The 21,846-nt window shown below is 42.4% G+C and overlaps 1 protein-coding gene across 2 annotated transcripts in view; it reads left to right on the forward strand.

Moving 5' to 3' along the window:
• The first annotated feature begins 611 nt into the window (after positions 1-611).
• Positions 612-21,846, forward strand: part of TBC1D30 (TBC1 domain family member 30) — a 34,996-nt gene continuing 13,761 nt past the window's right edge. For both annotated transcript variants that reach the window (XM_054399671.1, XM_054399672.1), the window contains exons 1-7: positions 612-771; positions 6,959-7,020; positions 7,430-7,495; positions 12,616-12,741; positions 14,833-15,018; positions 18,618-18,786; positions 19,040-19,208. In XM_054399671.1, the coding sequence (XP_054255646.1) occupies positions 612-771; positions 6,959-7,020; positions 7,430-7,495; positions 12,616-12,741; positions 14,833-15,018; positions 18,618-18,786; positions 19,040-19,208 (938 nt within the window). The remainder of the gene's footprint in view (positions 772-6,958; positions 7,021-7,429; positions 7,496-12,615; positions 12,742-14,832; positions 15,019-18,617; positions 18,787-19,039; positions 19,209-21,846) is intronic.

A 21,846-nucleotide genomic window follows, 5' to 3' on the forward strand; every position in this document is an offset into this window, starting at 1 on the left:
CCAGAAGTCTCTTTGGATGCTTAACTCATTTCATTTTCGGCAGAAATGTTAGTATTGCCTGCTATTAACAGGCATCAAGTAGGACGCGTCAGTGTTGCAGGTGTTGAGTGATGTGCATGCAGCCTGGGGGCTGTCCAGCTGTCCAGGAGCCTTTTGCCACCGCTGAGCCCAACCACTGCCGCCTGGACTCCCTTTATTTCTAACCGGAGCTGCTGCTCCTCTTTGCCTGGTGCAACCCAGGTGGTGCTGGAGGAGGAGAGGCTGCTGGTTTATTCAGGCAGTGATGCTAGTCTTGTGGGCGGGAGCAACTCTCTTTTTTTCTCTCCCTCTTATTTCCCCCCCACCCCCCCTCCCGTTTTTTTTTTTCTTTTTTTTTTTTTTTTTTGTCTTTCTTTCTCTCGTGTCTTTCTCCACTCCTTGCCCTCCCTCTTCTCTCCCGCACTTCGACTTTGAGATCTCTGCACTGCAGAGATCTCCCGGCTAGCCAGGAGAGCAGTTGCCGCTCAGCCCGACCGGGCACTCCGGCCATGTCCCCCGCCCCACCGCCCTAGGGTGAGCTTTCGGGTACGGCTGGAAGCGAGCTCCCGTCGGGGCGGCGGGCCGGGGTTGCCATGCGGCAGGACAGGCTGACGGGCTCGCTGCGGCGCGGGGGGCGATGTCTGAAGCGGCAGAGCTCGGGCGGCGGCGTGGGCACCATCCTCAGCAACGTCCTCAAGAAGCGCAGCTGCATCTCCCGGACGGCGCCGCGCCTTCTCTGCACCTTGGAGCCAGGTAAATCGCTCCCTCTCGGCTGGGCTGCGAGCCGGCGGCCGCAATCCCGTAAGCGGCTTAGCGGGGAAGGGGGGAGCGGCCGGGGCTCAGGCTGCCATGTCCCTGCAGGGGCGGCTTGGCTCGGCAGACGCGGCCGGAGGGTGATGGGGCCCGCGGGTAGGCGCGCCGGACAGGGGGTGGGCTATGCCCCGCGGCGGTGGCGGCTAGCACCGGCCCGAGGCATATGGCCGAGTCTCGGTGGCCGCCGCTGCGGCGCGGAGAGCCTCGACAGGGCCTGGCCTGCGTGAGGCGCCGCGTTCGCGGCCTGAGGTGTGGAGGGGGTCTACGGATCTCGGGGGCTGGTGCGGCGGGGGTCCTGCCCGGGTTGAGCAGACCTCGGGTAGAGCGGGGAGGAGCGGGGCCTGCGGAGTGGTCCCGAGCTGGGGGAACGGGCGGAGGCACGAGCATGGGAGCCAGGCCGGCCTTAGGCGAGATGCTGAAACGGTACGCGGGCCCTGCGGGGAGGCAGTGCACTTCTCCCGGGAGTACGTCCTCGTCTCCCCGCCCGGCCGGTCTCGGCTCTGGTTTTCAGCTCGGCTGTCTCCTTGACCCGCTCCTCGCGCCCGGTGTCTCCGCCTCTCAGCGCTTTTGTGCCGTTTGGCTGTGCCCGGTCCCAGCTGCCCTCCTCCTCTCCCTTCTCCGCCCCGCCGCCGCTGCTTTTCGCTCGTCTCACCCTGTCACTCCCGCACGGTATTGCCGCCGGGCCCCAGCGGTCGCCACTTAGCCTTAGCAGACCTTTCCTGCTGAACCTGGTAACTCTGGCTTGTCGGAGACCCCTCCTCCCGCCCAGCCTTTGTCTGCGGTAGGGTGTTGTCGAAATTCGCAACCATTGCCATCCCTGTGGGGGAGGTAAGGCTTCGGGGCTGCGGCTGTCGTTCTGGATCGTGCTTCAGTACAAATATCATTTAGGGACCAGGTGGTGAGCCAACAACGTCTATTTGCTCCAGGGAGGTGAGCTCTCAGCAGAAGCAGTGATGGGTGGTCATTACTGAATGCTAGATTCTAGTAGTACATATTAGATTTTTTGATAATTTGGTGGTTTGGAAATTTAAATTCAGTTTACAGTGTTAGTACTGTTAATTACAGGTAAAATGTTGATCCTTTGTTTCATCCTAGGCATTTACAAAACACATAAGCCCGAGGTCTGCTCAGACATTGAAGCTTTCATAGAAATTTGTAAGCTTCAGTCCCCATTGTACAAGCTGTGTGCGCATCAGGCACATAATGCTCACTGCTTCTTGTGTTTGCGATGAGCTTTGGATTCTACTCTTAGTAAGATCTCAGATATATTCTTGTATAGGTTTATGAGGTTGCTGTTATCAAGGAGACTTACTGACTCATAATTGTCCCAGACCCCTGTGTCTACAGTAGTTTTCTAATATCCCAGGTAATTATGTTAATCTGGGTAACTACATTCTTTTACTTACACTCCCACACAGACCAGGGAAGGTGATCAGAGGCATAACTGCAAATGCCATGTCTTAAAGCTAGGAAATCCCCCTGGGTTGAGGTTTCCATACTGTTCATATGTAAGTAAATAAAATAACATCATTCAGGATGCACACTTCCACAGGGTGACCAAAATGGGACACCTCATGAACCCTTAAAAAATTAATCTCAATGAAGTGTCCTTTGGGGTTTCTTAGTGTCTGATTTCTTCAGATTTTTTGTTAGTATCTGTTTTTATTGAGAAATTTCCACAGACTGTGGCTATTAGATATGCTTTGATAGGTCCCAGTGGGCCCTGGTCCCTGACAAAAGTGATTTTATGCAGAGTTACTCAAAATGTCACTCTTAATTCTCATTTTGCAGATTAAAGCCTACATTTAGAGATAAATTACAAGGCAAGGCTAAAAATCTTCCTGAAACAATAAATAACAATAAGGTGGCTACTTTCCCCCCAAGTTTGGACTCCCACTGCCAAAAAAGCTGCTTTGGGCCTTTTTCCTCTTTTGTTTTTGGTAAAATATTTACTGGCTTTCCATGGGAGAGGTTTCAACAGCAGCTTTTAAGTACAGGCAAGAACCTGCAGTGATGTGCTTTGTAAGTTTGAAGCTATGAATTTATAGCTCACATATGTGCATCAGAAGAGGTCATCCTCCTACACTTTTTCTGGCTTAGTGTTTCTGAAAAAAAATCCCAGTCTTTGCCCCATCCTTTTGTTTAATGTTGCTGAGGAGTGGGATTTTGATTCCTTCACCCAGGTACTGGACTGACCACAACATCTTTCTCTCTTCTTGTGGCTCTTTGGGTGGTCTTATGCTGCATTTTGATCATGCAGTAGAAGACTTGCTAGGGTTTGTGAATCCCAGAAGTACGACCTTCCCTCTTACAGCCCTTTTGTTGTCAGGAGTTGTGTTTTACATGGAAAAACTAATGAGACTTTGTGGGATTTTATCATTGCGTTTTTTTTTTTTCCCTTTCTTTTTTTAAAAATAGCTTTTCTGCAGTAGTTTCTGGTGACCTGGCTGCAAAGGCATTGAACAGGCCTTATTTTGGCATTCCCCCACTCTTCAGAAATTAGATCGGTGCCAAACATATATACCTTCACGTGTGCTTATATTTGTGGCACTAATAGCTCATATGTGATCTAAACGTATTCCTGTTTACACAAGTTAGTATGTATGAAGCATCAGTTGAAAGTGTATGAACTGGAGGTGATACTTCATATGTCAAATGACACTGTAGCCTGGCTGGCTTGATGTAAAAAGGGCTGAGTTTTACTGTCTGCACTTGTAGTCCCTGGAGCAGAAACTATTGCTGTGTATATGGTTCATTTCTGCCAGGCTGTCCATGCAGAGCAGCTGGGAGGAGAAGTTTCCATAAGGGCCCGAGGGTCCTTGCTGCAAATAGCAAGTGTTTATGTAATGGAGAGGAATGTAGCCCAGAGATGGAGGACTGATGAAAAAGGAAAATCTGCTGGAAAATGTGTGCAGATGGTCCGTCAAAGAGGTGTATGAGTGTGAGGTACTGAGGGAGGAGAAAGTATTGGGGAATCTAAGTTAGTTTGTGGGGAGAAGGCAGCTGAATGCAGAATTAAAGGAAATTGCTGGTAAGCTGTAGCAGATGAGGCAAGTATAAGGGAGAAAAGACTACATGGAAGAAGGCCCTGGGGAAAGGCTGGGGATGACCCAGGCAAATGTGAACAGGTTAAAAATGACAGAACTGAGTGGGGGAAAAAGAAAAAGGTGCAGAGCTGGGAAATTTGTTAGGAAAAGGGTAACGATAGAGGTAGCAAGGTTTAGGAAAGGAGAGGTTGAAACAGGGATAGGCATTAGTTTCTTGAAGCTCTGAAGTACAAGGACAAATTCAGTGAGGAGTGCAGAAACTGCACATAGCAAAATGGTTCTCATGCTAGAAATCAGTAGCATGCAATGAGATGCTGCTCCCAGATTGACAGTTGCCTTCCTGCAGGTTCCCAGAGAATTTCTGGGTGGGTATAGCCTTTCCTTGCTTGCTCTGTACAGTTTGTGTAACGGCTTATCCTTAGGCTTGCTTACTTGCTGTATTTTATTGAAGAAGGTTGTGATTTTACTGTTTCAGGAAATGTAAATTCTTTAAGATGGATAGGAATGAGGAACCATTCCTGTATGGCCTGTGGCTCGCTCCCCCTGGCTCTTCCCCTTCCCTGTCACTAAATCATCACATTATTTGATTTTTGGAAATATTTCTAGCCGGGAGCAAGTAAGGGGACACAGAGTCCATGACTTCTGTAAGAGGTTATAGTGCATGGCATGACTGAGAGGTTCCTCGCTGCATTAAAGAGCCTGGTGTTACTACATGGTATTTATTCTCATTTCTAGTAATTCTTACACCTGCCTTGTCTGCCATGATATAATAGACTTTTCTAGAAGGAGGCTTAAGGGTATCATTTCAGTCTCAATCAAGAAAGACAGCTGTCTGGGCCCCTGTGTGAGCTCCCTGGTCATGATGTTCATGTCAAATGATAAACACATCTTGCCTTACTTTGAGGTTATGTTGTCTTTGTGCTTGATCTTTTGCAGACTCGGGTGTCTCTGCTTGCATCTTTCTTAGGAAGCTGATAAGACAAAGAAGTTGTTACTGGGATCTTTAAGTCTTAGAAAACCATTAAGTGATTAATAATGAGCTGCCGAGTTGGAAATGTGTACATTCTTATTTTGGAATGTTACTGATTCTTCACTAAAAGGCTGTGTTAGAACACGTAGAATCATAGAATCATCTGGGTTGGAAAGAACCTCCAAAGGTCATTCAGTCCAACCCCCTCTGCAATCAGCAGGGGCATCCTCCACTAGATCAGGTTGCCCAGAGCCCTGCCAGGCCTCACTTTGAATATCTCCAGGGGTGGGGCCCCAACCACCTCCCTGGGCAACCCGTTCCAATGTTCCACCACCCTCATAGTAAAGAACTTGTTCCTAACATCCAATCTAAATCTGTTCTCCTCTAGTTTGAAGCCCGTGCCCCTCGTCCTATCACCACAGGCTTTTGTAAATAGTCTGCCTCCATCCTTCTTGTAGCCCCCCTTCAGGTACTGGAAGGCTGCTATTAGGTCTCCCTGGAGCCTCCTCTTCTTCAGGCTGAACAACATCTGTTTTTTAACAAAAGGCATTGTTGATCAAGATATCTCTTTGTGTATATTAGGTCTACTAGGGTTTTCCAGTACTTGCCACTAGATTTCTTGGGAATGAAGCTAACTTTCTGCATTTACAGCAAACATGATACAATTTCCTCTTAGTAGGCTTTCAACATTGTCATGTTGTTTTGAATTATTATGAAGAGATTTATCTGCTTAGTGTCACGGAGTGATGTGGAAGAATACTAAGAGAGTTACTTCTAGGAATAACTTAATCCTTTAATGTTTGTCAGGACATTTCTATTATCATTTGAAGCTTATTTATTTATTTAAGTAGTCCTTACAAGCATATCTTTTAAATCCAAAGCAGGGAAATGAAAGCATCAAGCCCTGGGTGTCGACGATGCAATTCTAAAGTGGTAAAACACAAAACAATACTGGGATTTTGTGTGAATATTCTTTCTTTCTCTTCCCTCACTCAACACCAAAAGAGGGGGAGCCTTGAAGGAGAAGGCTTTGTCTTTTAAGTATATATTTTATGAGGCAGTAAGACTTTTAAATTACTTATCACTGCTTCGATATGCAAAGGCTGAAAGGCGTTTTACGTTCTATAACTAGCAAATGCCACTACAGTTGGGGTTTTGATCAGATGCTCTGGCTTAGTCCTCCAAAGCACTGAGTATTACTGGTTTATATACTTAAAATCTTGCAGGTTTAAAATCTGTATTTTATATATATATATATGTGTATAAATATATATATGTGTGTGTGTATATATATATATATATATATATATATATGCATATATATTTATGAACATTTGTCCTGATAGTCTAGAAAGGTAAGAAGCTGCATGTACTGTAATTTAAAACACAGAGCAATCTGTCATATTAAATTGTGGAAGAAAAATAAAGAAAGGCTTTATTCTTTGTCACAAAACTTGAGGGAGGGGATGGAAGGCGATGGTGTGTTCAGCACCTGAGCTCTGGACAGCGGCATCTGAGGGACCAGAGAGTGGTGGTGCCTTCAAAATGTATTGTTCCTCTACCAGCATGCTCCAGTGCCACAGCTGGGGTCCGGTGCATGCCCAAAGCTGAGGTCCCAGCATTTTAAATATTGTATAGGTTGTTAGCAGGTGTGCTTTGTAACAATGAATAAAGTCTGAGCTTCAATGAGAATACTGAGAAAATGTGCTTCATGTTCTGAGGAATGATTAAAAAAATCTGTCTCTATATGTATATTTTTTTTTCTCCCCCCTATGGATACATATAATAGCTTGAAGTGTACAAATATAGTTTGTAGAGTAATGAACTACAGAATTTGTAGTGAAACGAGTTGTGCCAAACTGCATTATTGAAGAGAGTATTACTGCGTGTTAACATTTTATCCACATACTTCTTAAGATGTGCCTTAAATCCACAGTAAAGACAAGAATTTACAAAAGCAGGTTGAAATACATTTGTTGAAACATGTAGCTGAAAACTTCTGTTCTTATTTCACTTGTGAGTTTGTTTCCTTTTCCTTCTGAGATAAAGGAAAGTAATGACCATGATTATTATTATTTAATTTTTTTCCTTTTTTTTTTTTTGTTTCTAGGGGTTGATACAAAATTGAAATTCACTCTTGAACCATCTTTAGGTCAAAATGGGTTTCAGCAGGTAATTTGATTCACTTTTTTTTCTCTTGGGTTTATGAAGGACTGCGTTCTCTTCAATCAAGGTATTTGCTCTAGTTCAAAAGTGCATCTGTCATCATAATGTCAGCATGTTATTTACAGTCGCATCAGGAGCTGTTCTATTAGTATTTGGAAAATGCAACAGGCTTTCATTGTTTACTCAAATATCTCATAGTTGCATGTATCCTAGAATATTGGTTTTGATTTTGGCTTTTTTTATATCATTAAATAAATCATCTATATTTTCTCCATGAGTGGATTAAAAGTTGAACTGTGAGATGTGTGCAGTAAAATGAAATGAGTGTGCATGTCTGTGATGTTGTAAACATTACTGTGCTGCCACATTAAACTAATGGTGGATTTTGTGTATTTTTGGATGCTTTTCCTTTTAGTGGCATGATGCACTCAAAGCAGTGGCCAGATTGCCGACAGGCATACCAAAGGAATGGCGGAGAAAGGTAGGTAGATCTGTATGTGTTATGGTTTGAGGCGGGATGCCTTTAAGAACCGCAGAGTTGAGGACATCCAGGAGGACCAGAAAGGTCTAGGGATAGACCAGAAAGTGTAAATTGTTATCTTACCCCATAATTCTGGTATCTATAAGTTGGTTGTCCAGCCAGCTCTTTTCTCCCTTTTGCTCCTGGCAATGGATGAGCTTTCATCTCTAGTATGAAGGAGGATTTGGGGCCTATCCCTGGCCTTGAGCTGTTTGGCTAATTTTGTCTATGCAGTTCTGGCCTGGTTGGACCTACTGTAAGGAGGCATGTCGGGGGGAGAAAAGAGCACTTTGGTCTGGGTATTAAGGCATGGCTAGGGAGAAGGTTTTTTCTTGGTATGTAGTACGTATTATGGATTTGTGTATTTTATATGCTTTGCACTGTAATATGTAGTTATGAATAGCATTTCCTTTGATCTTTCCATTCTTTCTAATCAGGACTGGAGTGTTTTTTTTTAACTACTTTGAGAAAGGTTAAAGAGAGCTCTGTCTTGCTCTTTAAATGTAGGCAGTATGCTTTGTGGGACATGCTGCCTGTGGGTTTCTCAGCAGAGGTGAATTACATTAATATCATCAGTGGTTTTTAAACAAATGTTTGGATGTTTTAAGTTGGAGTTGTAGTGGAGATTTTTCCCAGTTTACATTCTTTAATTATAACCTCAAAGGGCATCTGGAGAGACTAAGAACAGGTAAAGATGGTGTTTTCAGTTGTTGGGCTGTTTCTACTTGTGGCTTTGGTAACTTTGGTGCAGACATTATTACTTCGTGCTGTCAGTCTCAAGATGCTGCATTGGTGAAGCTGCTCCCACCCGTGTCCCCCATGGCTGAAGATCATCTGAAAGGATCTCCAGTGTAGGTTGTCACATTTATGAAGATGAAGTTGACAGATGCTAGTGCTGACAAGAACGCTCCTAGAAATATTTGATGGGGTAAAGGCAGATTTTCTAAATTACAGAAGTTCTGAGTTTGGAGTGATGTAGAACAGTAAAGTGTACCATGAATGGGAGATTGCAGTGAGTTAGTGCTGTAGGAAAGGGTCCAGGGGGATTTTGCTAAACTTAATATATTGCTTTCTTCAACAACATTTGAAGTTCCCTAGCCTAAAAAAAGGGCATATGTATTCATTTGTTCTATAAAATTGAGTCACACAATCACAGCTTTGAATATGCAATTTTATTTTTGCAGCTTTGTAAAATACATGTAGTTCCATATATTTTTGATGCATTAGATTAATTTCCTTTCCTGTTTTCTTTTTGCTGTCTTTCCAAAATAAACTGTTGTTCTTTACAACTGAGGGGAAGGAAACAAAGACTTATGGTGGCACTATTTTCCTCAGACCACTGTGGCTGTATTTTTAATCTACAACTCTATCATTATATCTGTTTATGAGCACTTTTTCTTTCCTGAAATGTTTTTTTTTTCCCCCACACTTCATTAAGTATCTCAGACAGTTTTCTGTGGCAGAGGTTATAGAATCACAAAATGGCTGGGGTTGGAACAAACCCCTCGTCCAAGCAAGGGCACCTACTGCTGGTTGCCAAGATGGATTTTGAGTATCTCCAACAAAGGAGGCTTCACAACATTCTGGGCAATGTGTCACTGTAGTGTCACCCTCACAATAAAAAAAGTGTTTTGTGATGGTTGGACAGAACCTCCTGTGTTTCAGTTTGTGTGTATTGTCTCTTGTCCTGTCATGGGGCATCACTGGCTGGAGCCTGGCTTCATCCTCTTTTTATCCTCCACTCAGCTATTCATATAAATTGATAACATCTTCCATGAGCCTTCTCTTTTCCAGGCTGAATGGTCTCAGCTCTCCCAGCCTTTCCTTAAAGGAGAAATGCTGCAGTCCCTTAATCTTCTTAGTGGCCCCTTGCCGTAGTCTCTTCAGTAACTCTCTCTTGTACTGGGAAGCCAAGGACTGGACGCAGCAGTCCAGGTGTGTTTCATCAGGGCTGAGCAGACGGGAAGGATCACTCCTCTTGACCACCTGGCAATGCTCTGACTGATTCAATGCAGGAGGCTGTTGGCCTTCATTGCCACAAGGACATGTTGATGCCTCTTCATCAACTTGGTGTCCATCAGGACCCCCAGCTACCACTCTGCAAAGCTGCTTTCCAACTGGGTGACCTCCAGCAAATATGAGTGCCTGGAGTTTTCGTCCCCAGGTGCAAGACTTTGCATTTCTCATTGTTGAACTTCATGAGATTCTTGTCAGGCTATTTCTCCATCCTGTCAAAGTGCCCTTGGCCTTATCCAGTCCTTCCAGTTCTGGGCCATCAGCAGACTTGCTGAGAGTATGCTCTGCCACTTCATCCAACTCCTATTTCTGTGTTTCCGTTGTGCTCATGTCTTTGTTTACTCACACATGACCACAGGACGCTAACCAAAGAAGTAGCATTAAGAGAAGGGATGTCACGGGATCACAGGATGTTAGGGGTTGGAAGGGGTGTCTGGAGATCTTCAACACCAACCCCCCTGCCAGAGCAGGACCATAGAATCTAGGGCAGGTCACACAGGAACACATCCAGATGTGTCTTGAAAGTCTCCAGAGAAGGAGACTCCACAACATCTCTGGGGAGCCTGTTCCCGTGCTCTGTGACCCTTACAGTAAAGAAGTTCTTCCTCGTGTTGAGGTGGAATCTCCCGTGCTGCAGTTTACATCTATTGGCCCTTGTCTTATCCCAGGGTGCAAGTGAGCAGAGGCTGTCCTTTCCTTCCTGACACTCAGCCCTCATCTATTTATATACATCGATTAGATCCCCTCTCAGTCTTCTCTCCAGACTAAACAGCCTGAGGTCTCTTAACCTTTCCTCATAAGGCAGTGCTCCAGTCCCTTAATCATCCTTGTAGCCCTCTGCTGGACTCCGTCAAGTAGATCCCTGTCCCTTTTGAACTGGCGAGCCCAGAACTGGATGCAATATTCCAGGTGGGGCCTCACTTCCATTCCCTGTTTTCCCAGTACTATTAAGATTGATAACTAAAATAAAGGAAACATTTTGTGTTAGCAGTATGTTGATTGCCTCCTTTGCTAGCAGCTGAAGGAGCAGATTGACATCTACATTATTGCTGTGACATGTGGCATTTGTTTTCTGGGGCTGGCAGAGAGAAAGAATCCAGTCAAACAGCAGCAGTGTGTCAGCAGTGCTGAAGGCTGCTGGGAGGCAGAACAGTGGCATTCCTTTGCATGGGTGGCTTTGCAAAAGCATGGTGAGGAACATTTAAATGCAGAAAACGTGATTCTGGGAGCTGTCTATAAATTCCCTCATCATTCAACTATCTAAGTGTTTGAATCTGTGGGAAGTGTCTGAATTGCTTTTCTCACATGAGTGAGTTAACGGGTGACATAAAGCTCACCCAGTTTGCTGGCATGATTTCTTTCAGTTTCCTGTGGAGAAACATCCTTTGTGTGTTACCTGTTGTCCTTCTGTGATCTGTCACATAATTTTCGTGGTTCAGGAACTTCCAAATGTTTAAAAGAGGTCCAGCCTTTGTCTTAGATACACAGTGCACAAATCTGTTCTGGTAATTATTAGGCTTTGAAAATAATCAACATGTTTGTTTTCAGAGCTCCCTGTAGGAAAGAGCCTTGTAAGATTAAGCTACTCTGATCCAAGTGATACTTTTAGATCATAGAATCACTAAGGCTGAAAAAGACCTTTAAGATCAAGACCAACCATAACCCAACTACTGTGACCACTAAACCATACCCTGAAGTGCCACATCTACATGCTTTAACATCTCCAGGGATGGTGACTCCACCACTTCCCTGGACAGCCTGTTCCAATACCTTACCCCTGTTTCAGTAAAGAATTTTTTCCTAATGTCCACTCTAAACCTCTTCTGGCACAACTTAAGCCCATTTCCTCTTGTCCTACTGCTAGTTACGTGGGAGAAGAAACCAACACCAGTGTCACTGCAACCTCCTTTCAGGTAGTTGTAGAGAGCAGTAAGATCTCCCCTTAGCCTTCTTCAGCCTAAACAACCCCAGCTTCCTCAGCCCCTCCTCATATGCCATGCCCTCCAAACCCCTCACTAGCCTTGTTGCTCTTCTCTGGGCACATTCCAGTACCTCGGTGTCTTTCCTACACTGTGGCACCTTGAACTGAATACAGTACTCAAGCAGTGGCCTCACCAGGGCTGAGTACAGGGGCACCATCACTTCCCTGCTCCTGCTGAACACACTGGTTTTGATACAGACCAGGATGCCATTGGCCTTCTTGGTCACTTAGGCATACTCTGGCTCATGTTCAGCTGGCCATCCACCAGCAGCACCCCCAGATCCTTTTCCACCAGGCTGTTTTCCACTCTCCCCCAAGCCTGTAGCATTGCTTGGGGTTGTTGTGATCAAAGTGCAGGACCCGGCACTTGGTCTTGTTAAACCTTATTCTTTTGACCTCAGCCCATTGATTTAGCCTGCCCAAATCTCTCTACCTCTTGCTCAATTTGGTGTCATCTGCCAACTTGCTGATGGTGCCCTTGATCACAGAATGATTTGGATGATGTCTTCACCTAAATCATTAGTAAAGATATTAAACAGAATCGGACAACATACTGAGCCCTGGGGGCTCCCAAAATGGTTAATACTAGAAACTATTTCTTCTGCAAGGTTATCAAAAGAGGTCTCTAGTAAAGAGAAGCACCACTAGACTTCTTTCGTGGGGCTTCCAGGAGATGAATCCATGTTTGAGTTTGAAGAAATCCTGCAGCAGTGTTACCTTTTTATAAAACTCCTTGAGGTTAGGCAGCCAAAACTGACAAGGAGGCACCATGCGGGAGAGTGTAGTTCCATCTTGGAGGGCCCTGTGGGTTCAGTGCCTGATAATGGACTCGAATCTCTGTAAGTAGCTCACCGATCTGGACACTTAGTGCTGTTTCCTTCCTTTCCGTTTTTGAGAGCAAGGTATTGCTTCAATTGTACAAAAATGGTTTCATATAGAGTCCTCTTCTATGTGTTTCAACTCTTAACAGCAGATCACGTATGGGTAAAGCTGATTAGGTTCATCTAGTAATGCATACATTGGCAGTGTTAATATTTTATCTGAGAAATAATGAATTTTGTTGACTTGCTTTGTGTATTTCTAGGTTTGGCTGACCCTAGCTGATCAGTACTTACACAGTATAGCCATTGACTGGGATAAAACCATGCGTTTCACATTCAATGAAAGAAGTAATCCTGATGATGACTCTATGGGAATCCAGATAGTAAAGGTAGCCAGCTAATTTGTTATTTTATTTTTTTAATGAAAAGTTGATTTATTTTTATTTATTTTTTAATGGAATTCGGATTTGTTTTGTTCTCTGCAAATGCTTTGGCAAAAAAAAATACATCTTAATTTTTGTTGGCCCACCAAAATAAATTTCCTCGGCTTCTTTGATCCTTCTGCAGTGGTCTGGTTAGTGTTAGCTGGAAAAAAATTCCTATTACTGGTTTGTTTTGGGGTTTTTTTTTTTTTCTTCTCAATTTGTACTACTTTATTTTAAAAGAAATGCTGAAGTTTAATGAAGACAGAGGAACATTATTGTTGCTTGTTTCTCTTCTCTATAAATAAATGCAAATGCTTGTTTTATAGTATAGCAATTGAGCATTTTACAGAAGCAAAACACCTTTGTGTATATTTCTCAATTAACTAACATTTAGTATTTAAAGCAGTAGGGGGTTTTAGGGAAGAGCTTGATAGATTTATATTGCTCTGGTGACTTTAGTCTGTTTACTTGTTCAGGAGGAATTTGTTTAAGAGAGATTGTGTTCTACATTGACCTGAGAGTGTGAGGAGCAAAATACTTTTTGTTCCTGACTATTACAATTGTCATCTCTACTTGGTAATTTAAGCTTATAGATACTATTTATGAAATGTTAAACATAGAATCATAGAGTTGTTTTGGTTGGAAGAGACCTTTTAAGACCATCAGGACCAACTGGACATTGTAGTACATGTTTTGCCTTTCACTTACTAATTCTTTAAATCTCAAGGACACTGTTTCTGGGGGGTTTATGGTTTAAAAACTTAGTTGCCTAGTAGTTATTTTAGACTTTGACTAAAACAGTTGCTCTTTTTTTGTTGAGTTAAGCAGCTGTTAATGTCTCACCTCTTTGAAACCTAGATATTTGTTGACATCTTCTGTGACAACTTCCTATGAGCATGTTTTAGGTAACTTGTTTAATTAAGAGCTTGCTGAACCTATTTCTCTTCAGTAAGCAAAAGGTTTACAGACTGAAAAAGAAACAGTGTCATCAGCTGTGGGAGTATGTATTGAGAGGGTGGGGGTGGAAGGAAAACTGGAACAGGCAGGAGAGCTGAAAGGGGAAGAAAAAGAAGGACCAGTCCAGACCATTCCATTATGAAGGAGGTTGGGTAGAAACAGAGTTCAGGTGTGTGCTTTTAGAGGTACTAAAGATGATCTCAATTTTTGGGTTAACTAACCTATCACTTCCTAACAAGAATTTTGACTGAGTGTTCATAATCTGAATATAACTGTCTAGACTTTGATCCAGCATTACTTATTAAAGTTCAGCAGTGCAATAGCTCAGAGGGAATAGGGAGATAAAGAGAGACATAAAGGAAATTAAAACATTAAAAGGAAAACAAAATAGTTGGAGAATTAAATAAGTCTTAATTGCATTGTGCTGGAAAATAACCAAGCAGGAAGAAATCTAGGGGCAGAGACTGAGGCAGAGGGGAAGGCTGGGTTGACTCCTTGCAGAACTACCCCTGTACGTCCCAGCAGTCTGTAGCACCAGGGCAAAACTATCCATGTACTTCCCAGTTACCTGTACTACCAGAGCAGAAATACCCCTGTATTTCCCAGCTGCTTGTAGCACAGAATTCCACAGCAAGCTCTGAGGACACCTTATTGTGGCCTCCCAGTATCTTAAGGGGACCTACAAGAAAGCTGGTGAGGGACTTTTTAGGATGTTGTGTAGTGATAGGATTAGCAAGTATGGAGCAAAACTAGAAGTGGATAGATTCAGATTGGATGTTAGGAAGCTCTCCATGATGAGAGTGGTGAGACACTGGAACAGGTTGCCCAGGGGCAGGGGGTTTGGAATTAGATGATCTTTGAAGTCCCTTCCAACCCTGACAATTCTGATTCTGAGTAGGAGGTGGTGGAGTCACCACCCCGGAGGTATCCAAGAAATTTGTGGCCATGGCACTTGGGTCATGGTTTAGTGGCCATGGTGGTCTTAGGTTGAAAGCTGGATGATCTTAGAGGTCTTTTCCAACTGAAACTATTCTATGAGTCTGAAAATGCACATCTTTCCTGTCTGTTCTTGTCTTTTTTTTTTTTCCCCCTTTAAAGGACCTCCACCGAACTGGTTGCAGTTCTTACTGTGGCCAGGAGGCAGAGCAAGATCGGGTGGTACTAAAACGCGTTTTGCTGGCTTATGCCAGGTGGAATAAATCTGTTGGCTATTGTCAAGGATTTAACATACTAGCTGCCCTTATTCTGGAAGTAATGGAGGGCAATGAAGGGGATGCTTTGAAAGTGAGTAATTTTTTTTTTCCTGTTGAAGATTGCTTTTAATTAGTGAGTTTTAGAATAGATGAGCATGTCAAATTTATAGACAGGCTAAAAGAGCAGGACTCAAAGGAGTTAAAGCAATTTATATCTACAGATTGTTTGTTAGCCTGTCTGAGAAAATGAATAGTTTTAATGTTATCACTATTAACATGGTTTTGTTTTTTTCAAACAGCAGTGAATGAGGGCTTGGCCATAATAAAAATAAATGGGAAAACTGATACTGACTTTAGGATATCTTATCTATAATCCCAGATCTGCTTCCCAACACCATAGGTAGCTGAACTCTTCAGGTTCCATTATCAGCCTCTTGCATGGCAGTAGCATGCTAGGCAGTTAATAAAGCAAATTCTGGGAAAACACAAAATAAATATTTAAAATTAAAGTAAATAATTTTGAAGCTACTATCTCTGTTACATTAGTCATATAAAGTTGTGTTGGGTTGTTGTTGTGGTTTTTTTGTTCATTTGGGGTTTTTTTGTTTGTTTGTTTAGACTTTTCCTATTTTAATGAAAAGAAAACTTCATGAGATTTATAATATGCCAGAAAATGGAAATACAGTTTACTACAAGACATGGTTTAAGCTTTGCCAAGGTCATGTGCAAATCTCCTTAAGTGAATTTGCTCATGTGTGAGTTGAAGCGAAGTTAGTGAAAGATGATTATGGCCTTATGACGATGACCTAGGCACCAACCTATTTCTTTTGTCTTAGACAGTGATTTAAACATACTCAAAATCACTCAGCTCCTAAAAGATAAAGCTTGTGGTAGTAGAGTTCAGCTATCTGGTGTTCAAAGAAAGAAGAAAATACCATAAAATAACTACCTGGTATCAGCGAGTAAAATTCCCTTTCAATAATTCTTGCTAAAAATTTATTCAGTATTTTTAACTTGTCACATTTTACTGTGATTTTTATACTGTCCAGAAGCTCTTAAAACAGATTTCTATAATACAGGAGCTATGATTGTTCGAAGTTTATGAAGTCCAAATTTACTGTAATAACTACGTGCATGCTTATGTTATTGTATTGTCTTTTACTGTGAACAGTGTCAGGTTCTTTGTGCCCAGGAGACAATGGAGTGGCACCAAACTGCTCTAGGGAGGTTAAGCAGTGAGAGCTGCTACCACCAAAATCGAAAAATTAAGAAGGGAAAATAAAGTAATTTCTTTTCCAAGCTCAGTGCATGAGTTTTGCAGGGTTGGAATTTCCCTGGAGGAGAGAGAGAAAAGAAGAGGAAATAAGGAGGGGGAAGGGATTGAGAGCATTTGGATATTTGTTGTTGTAGCCACTATGTGCTGTCTAAATCAAGTAATGTGTGACTTCAGAACAGCTGCAGAGGCTGTTACCTGCAAAGCTGCCCTTGGGGTTGGAGCTATAGGGAAACTGATGTTTGGATTATTGCAAAGTCTAGAACTTAAGGGAGCAAAAGGATTCTTGGGGCTCACCAGTCAGGTCTCCTTTATGGGAAGGATTAAAGTTTTGTAATTAAAGTTTCGTGTCTGGTAAGGGTCTGACACTTATCACTTAATGGCACACAGCCTAATGTAGTAGCTTCAGTGAATAAGCAGACAGGGATGCTTGAATCTTCATTAGTTAAGATAAGCATGTTTAAGTTAAATGTCTGATGAAACCTCAGAGGTAACCTACTGAAGTTATGGTGAGCAAGAAAATCACAGCTGACATGTGCAGAAGCTATCAAAGTATGCATTAAAGCCTCATAGACACCAAAACTTAAAAAAAAATAAACCCAAACATATTTTCCTGGATGTTGTTGCAGGGAGATATTACAAAGTCAAATAACTTCTATTGGTTGAAATCTATCTGAACAAAATAAAGTATATCTTTAAAAGACAATGAAGTGTTCCAAATATTTAACAAGGGTTAGGGAATGCATCTGGGAAAAAATCAGACTCCAGCTTACCTGTGTATGATGTTTTTGTCACCTATTTCCTTTCAAACCTTGAAACTTCACAAAGCCAAAAGAAAAAGATTAAAATACGTTAAAGCTATTGATTTGCCTGCTTTTAGTAGAGATCTGCATGCTTTAAAATATGAAACAGAGGACTTCGTGAATATGCCTTGCAAGGACAAGTAGTATGCAGTCATGTCCTAGTCCTGAGCCACGAGCTGCCCAGAGCAAAAGGGCAGAAAAAAATGTTTTACCCCTTTCCCAAAGGGTGAAATAAAAATGCTCTACACTGGATTGGAGGTTTAAATGGAAATTCTATTTACAAATGCATACAAAAGGTATTCAGGAAAAAAGGAATGCATTCACAAGTTAGGCTCAATTCTTCACCTCCCAGGCCAAAACCTTCCAGAGCCTTCCAAATACCTCTACCCCACTCAGCCTCAGCAGGCCCGAGAGGAGCCGAACTGCTCTCCCCCACTAGAGCCAGGCCTACTGCGGCTTCAACAGACCCAGTTGCATAGCTGGAAATTCGCTGCCAGCCAAGGCCAAGAGAAAGCCTCTCCCCCACAAACCATAAGATAAGGTGAGCACGCTGTGCCCTCCCTTAAATAGAGATATACAGGAAAACGGACTAACAATATCCTTGGACTAACTGCCTGTTCTCCTGGGACTCTCTAGCCTCTGGAGGACTTTTCTTTCTAGTTATACCAATTAACTCTTGATTTCCGTTAACCGATAACAAGTCACAAGAGCTGGGAGAGAAATGCAAGCCAAAGGCTATGTAAGGTGATGTTCTTGGAAGTCCAGTGTCTGACAAGCTATTTTTGTGGCCATCTTCTGAAAAGGAGGGGATTTGAAAAAAGGATGGCTTTCTGTGTATGAAGGTGCCATGCTCCTCTCAAGCATTAGCGGCTGCATGAAACAAATGATGAGGATGCTCATTTGAAATTCTAACAAAGGAGTAATGGAGAGTTGAAGTAGGCAGGATGACTGCATGCAGGCTCTCTGGATATGTATAGTGGCCTTAGGGATTGCAAAAAATCCTGAAGTGAAGGTCAGCATCTTGTGTTGGGCTGATGGTATATGTGTGAATCTATTTAGATTTCTTTGTTGCACTTGTTGATTTTTAAAAGTTTGACAATACCCAGATGATACTTTGCCACCCATGTAGCTGAGCTATCTCACTTGAAACAGATGTCTGTTTAAAATGCCTCATGCTGCTTAATTTAGCACTTCTTAAAGTGACAAGATGAACTGCAGCACATGGTAACACATCACACTAAAACGTGTGGAGAATGTTTTTAAAGAACATTATCCTACATTTTGGAGAGGGGGGAAAAATGATTTGGAAAAATCAGTCTTCTAGTTGCAGTGTGGAGAATCTCATAAACATGTAGAGCATGAGATGTGTCAGAGGCTGCCTTTGGTTTGACTAATGCTTCCAGTTTGGGCACACCTAGAGTACCTATGGATGCTTAAAATGGTAACGTTTTCTCCTCTTCTAAATGGGATACTAGAAGCATGTGCTGCTGTTGGCTGCAAGCCCTTCTTTAGTGAATAGAGAATTTAATGATTCTATTTTTTCTTTTTCCTGTTATTCCTAGAGAATAACTGGTTCTGCAAATCCTACATGATAATATTTCATTTTCCTTGCAGATCATGATTTACCTAATTGATAAGGTGCTTCCTGATAGCTATTTTGTCAATAATCTGCGGGCTCTCTCTGTGGATATGGCTGTTTTTCGAGATCTTTTACGAATGAAGCTTCCGGAACTGTCCCAGCACTTGGACACCCTGCAAAGAGCTGCTAACAGAGAAAGTGGAGGTGGGTTCTACAGAAAATGCTATTAAAGTCCTTTTTTATTATTTTTTTTCCATGGAATTATAGGATTGTTTTCGTTGGAAAAGACCTCTAAGATCATTAGGTCCAACCATTGACCTGACACCACCGTGGCCATTAAACCACATCCTGAAGTGCCATGCCCACCACTGGTATAAAAATACAGTCTTTTAGGTGATTATATGAGTTTCTTGAGTGGTCATTGGTTTTGTTTTTGCCTTTTTTGTTTTTATTTCAGGAGGCTATGAACCCCCACTTACAAATGTCTTCACAATGCAGTGGTTTCTGACCCTCTTTGCCACTTGCCTGCCTAACCATACAGTTCTGAAGATCTGGGACTCAGTATTCTTTGAAGGCTCTGAAATTATACTGAGAGTAGCTTTGGCTATCTGGGCAAAATTAGGAGAGTAAGTGGTCATTTTTAACTGATTTTTTTTTTAATTTCTTTTCAGTATGGGCAATGTGTGTAGCTTTGTTCTGAAGAGCGTGATCTCAATTCTGAACAAGAAGCAATCTGTCAGATTGCTCCTCTGCTGTCAGAGGAGAATGACTCTGCTATGAAAAAGCTGCACAAAGGGCCTCTGTGGCTTCCCCAAAAATATTTGCTTCTGATATCATGTCATAATGGGCATGATAATAAATTGACCCTTACTGCAGGAAATGCAGTTGTTTGTGTTGTTGGTGTGTGATGTCTTCATATTATGCTAAAAGTTTGCTTTGACTTTCAAAGACATAGACCTCTGGGGGAGCTGGTAGATAGTCTGTGGAAAGACATACAGAGAGACTTGGGAGTGATTAGCTAATTTAGCTGGGTACCTGAAGCTAGGGTTGTTGATTTCTTTATTTTCACTTTGAGAGACTTATGGATTTGAGCTCATTGACTAAACCCAAGAGGAGAGTTCAGTGAGATAGAAAGAAAATGTTTTAATATCACATGATTATTTTCTGCTAAGGCCTGCAAGCAATTTTTCCTGAAATTCTGTGCTTTTAAGCATGTTCTAGCCAAGTTTCTGTTGTCCTTTGTGGCCTTGGAAACTTGCCACATGGGACAAAACACAAGAGAGGGTTAGTTCTTCTAAACTTCTCTGTTGTCATAGCAAATATTTGCATTCCAAACAGTGTACGGAGCTGCTGCAAAAAGGAGTTTTGTGGAGGGAGGTGTGAGCTCTGACAGGTTGATGTTAGTTCAGCTGGAAATGTTTTTCAGCTGGAATCAGCAGCTGCATCATTTTTTTCTTGTGGTGCCTATCCATGCTCACCTTCCTTTTTTTCCTGAGACTGACCCACTGAGATTTATGTTCAACTCTGTCTTGCAGGTTTCATTTCTTTTTTTTCTTTCTGAATAAATTAGCACTGCAGGCCTTTAGCATTGTAAGAGACTATGTTCAGTATATTTAATTTTTAATTTGAAGAATAATTATTTGAATAATAATTTCCTAAGAGCTTGATTTGTTCAGTTCATGAATAAAACTTGGCATGAGTCATATGCATTAGTATTAAGCTATTCGTAGTCCCATTGTGCTTTATTACTGTGTACCATACTTTTAGAGTACTAAGGTCTTACTGCAGTGTGCACTTAAAAGCTGTAGTTATAAATGTTCCAACCCATGACATGATTAAAAAAGCAAGTCACTGCTTTGAAGGTTTTACTGTAAAACTTGAATCATAGGATCATAGATTTGTCAGGGTTGGAAGGGACCTCAAGGATCATCTGGTTCCCACCCCCTGCCGTACCTCACACTAGATCAGGATGCTCAGAGCCCCATCCAGCTTGGCCTTAAAACCTTCCAGGGATGGGGCTTCTACCACCTGTTCCAGTGTCTCACCACCCTCATGGTGGAGAACTTCTTCCTAGCATCCAATGTGAATCTACCCACTTCCAGTTTTGCTCCATTCCCCCTAGTCCTATCACTATCCAACACCCTAAAAAGTCCTTCACCAGCTTTCCTGTAGGCTCTCTAAGATACTGGTAGGCCACAATAAGGTCTCCTTGGAGCCTTCTCCTCTCCAGACTGAAAAACCCCAACTCTTTCTGTCTGTCTCCATAGGAGAGGAGCTCCAGCCCTCTGATTATCCTTGTGACCCTTGTCTGGACATGCTCCAGCACATCCAGATCTTTCTTGTAATAGGGGCTCCAGGACGGATGCAGTAGCAAAGATGAAACGTGTTTTAGAAAAATTTGAAGAAGCACAATAAAGAAGTCTACAAGAATATGTTAAATGAATAAGCTGATCACACTGCACACCTTGTAACTGCTGTTAGGAACAGGAGAAGGTCTGGCAGGTTTATGGGCAATTAACAGAAAGTGACACCAGAGATCCAGATAAGTCACTAATGCTGAACAACAATTGAAAAAACAGTAAGCTTATGATTAATCTTATCAAATGAGATGAGGAAGTAAAAGACCAGGCAGTATGGGTTTGCCTGGAGAAGACTCTGATTTTGTTCCTTTTTCTTTTACGCTAGAAATAGAACGGAGGGGGGGGGGGGGGGGATTTAATGAAATGGAGCCCGAAAGAGTGATCAGTCTCATGATCTTTGTGCTTCTCAAAACTCTCTTTCTAGACACAAAAATGGGGTGAGAAGTGCTTTTCCTAAAATGTGAGTGGTTCAGTCATATTTATGTTTTGAGGGAGCCTGAAGGAACAGGAAGGTTAAAAATAGGTGCAATAGAGAAAGGAGTCTGTGCAGGTCATGAGAGACTGGAGATAACAAGGAAGGCAAGCAGTAAGTTTGTGGTAATAGATACATAACCATTGTTTCTGCTCTTTTTTTTTTTTTTGGTTGGTTTTAGCTAAACTATGTTAAAATTTCAGTAGGAGTTTCATAGGTCAATGGCTGTTCCCTATAGATGCTAAAGATCAAGGAAAGCTTCCTCTTCTAAACCTTGAGAAAAAAGGCAGTGTAGTTTTTTTGACCATTTCATCAGCTATATTTTACAGGAGGTGCCACAATATGTAGCCAGAAAAGCACTTGCTTGGCACAGCAGTGAAACAAATGTTTCGCTTTTCCGGAGCGGCTGTTTGCCACCGACCCTAATGTGTG

The sequence above is a fragment of the Indicator indicator genome, chromosome 3 (genome assembly GCF_027791375.1).
Source record: "Indicator indicator isolate 239-I01 chromosome 3, UM_Iind_1.1, whole genome shotgun sequence".
In the NCBI taxonomy this organism is placed as follows: Eukaryota; Metazoa; Chordata; class Aves; order Piciformes; family Indicatoridae; genus Indicator; species Indicator indicator.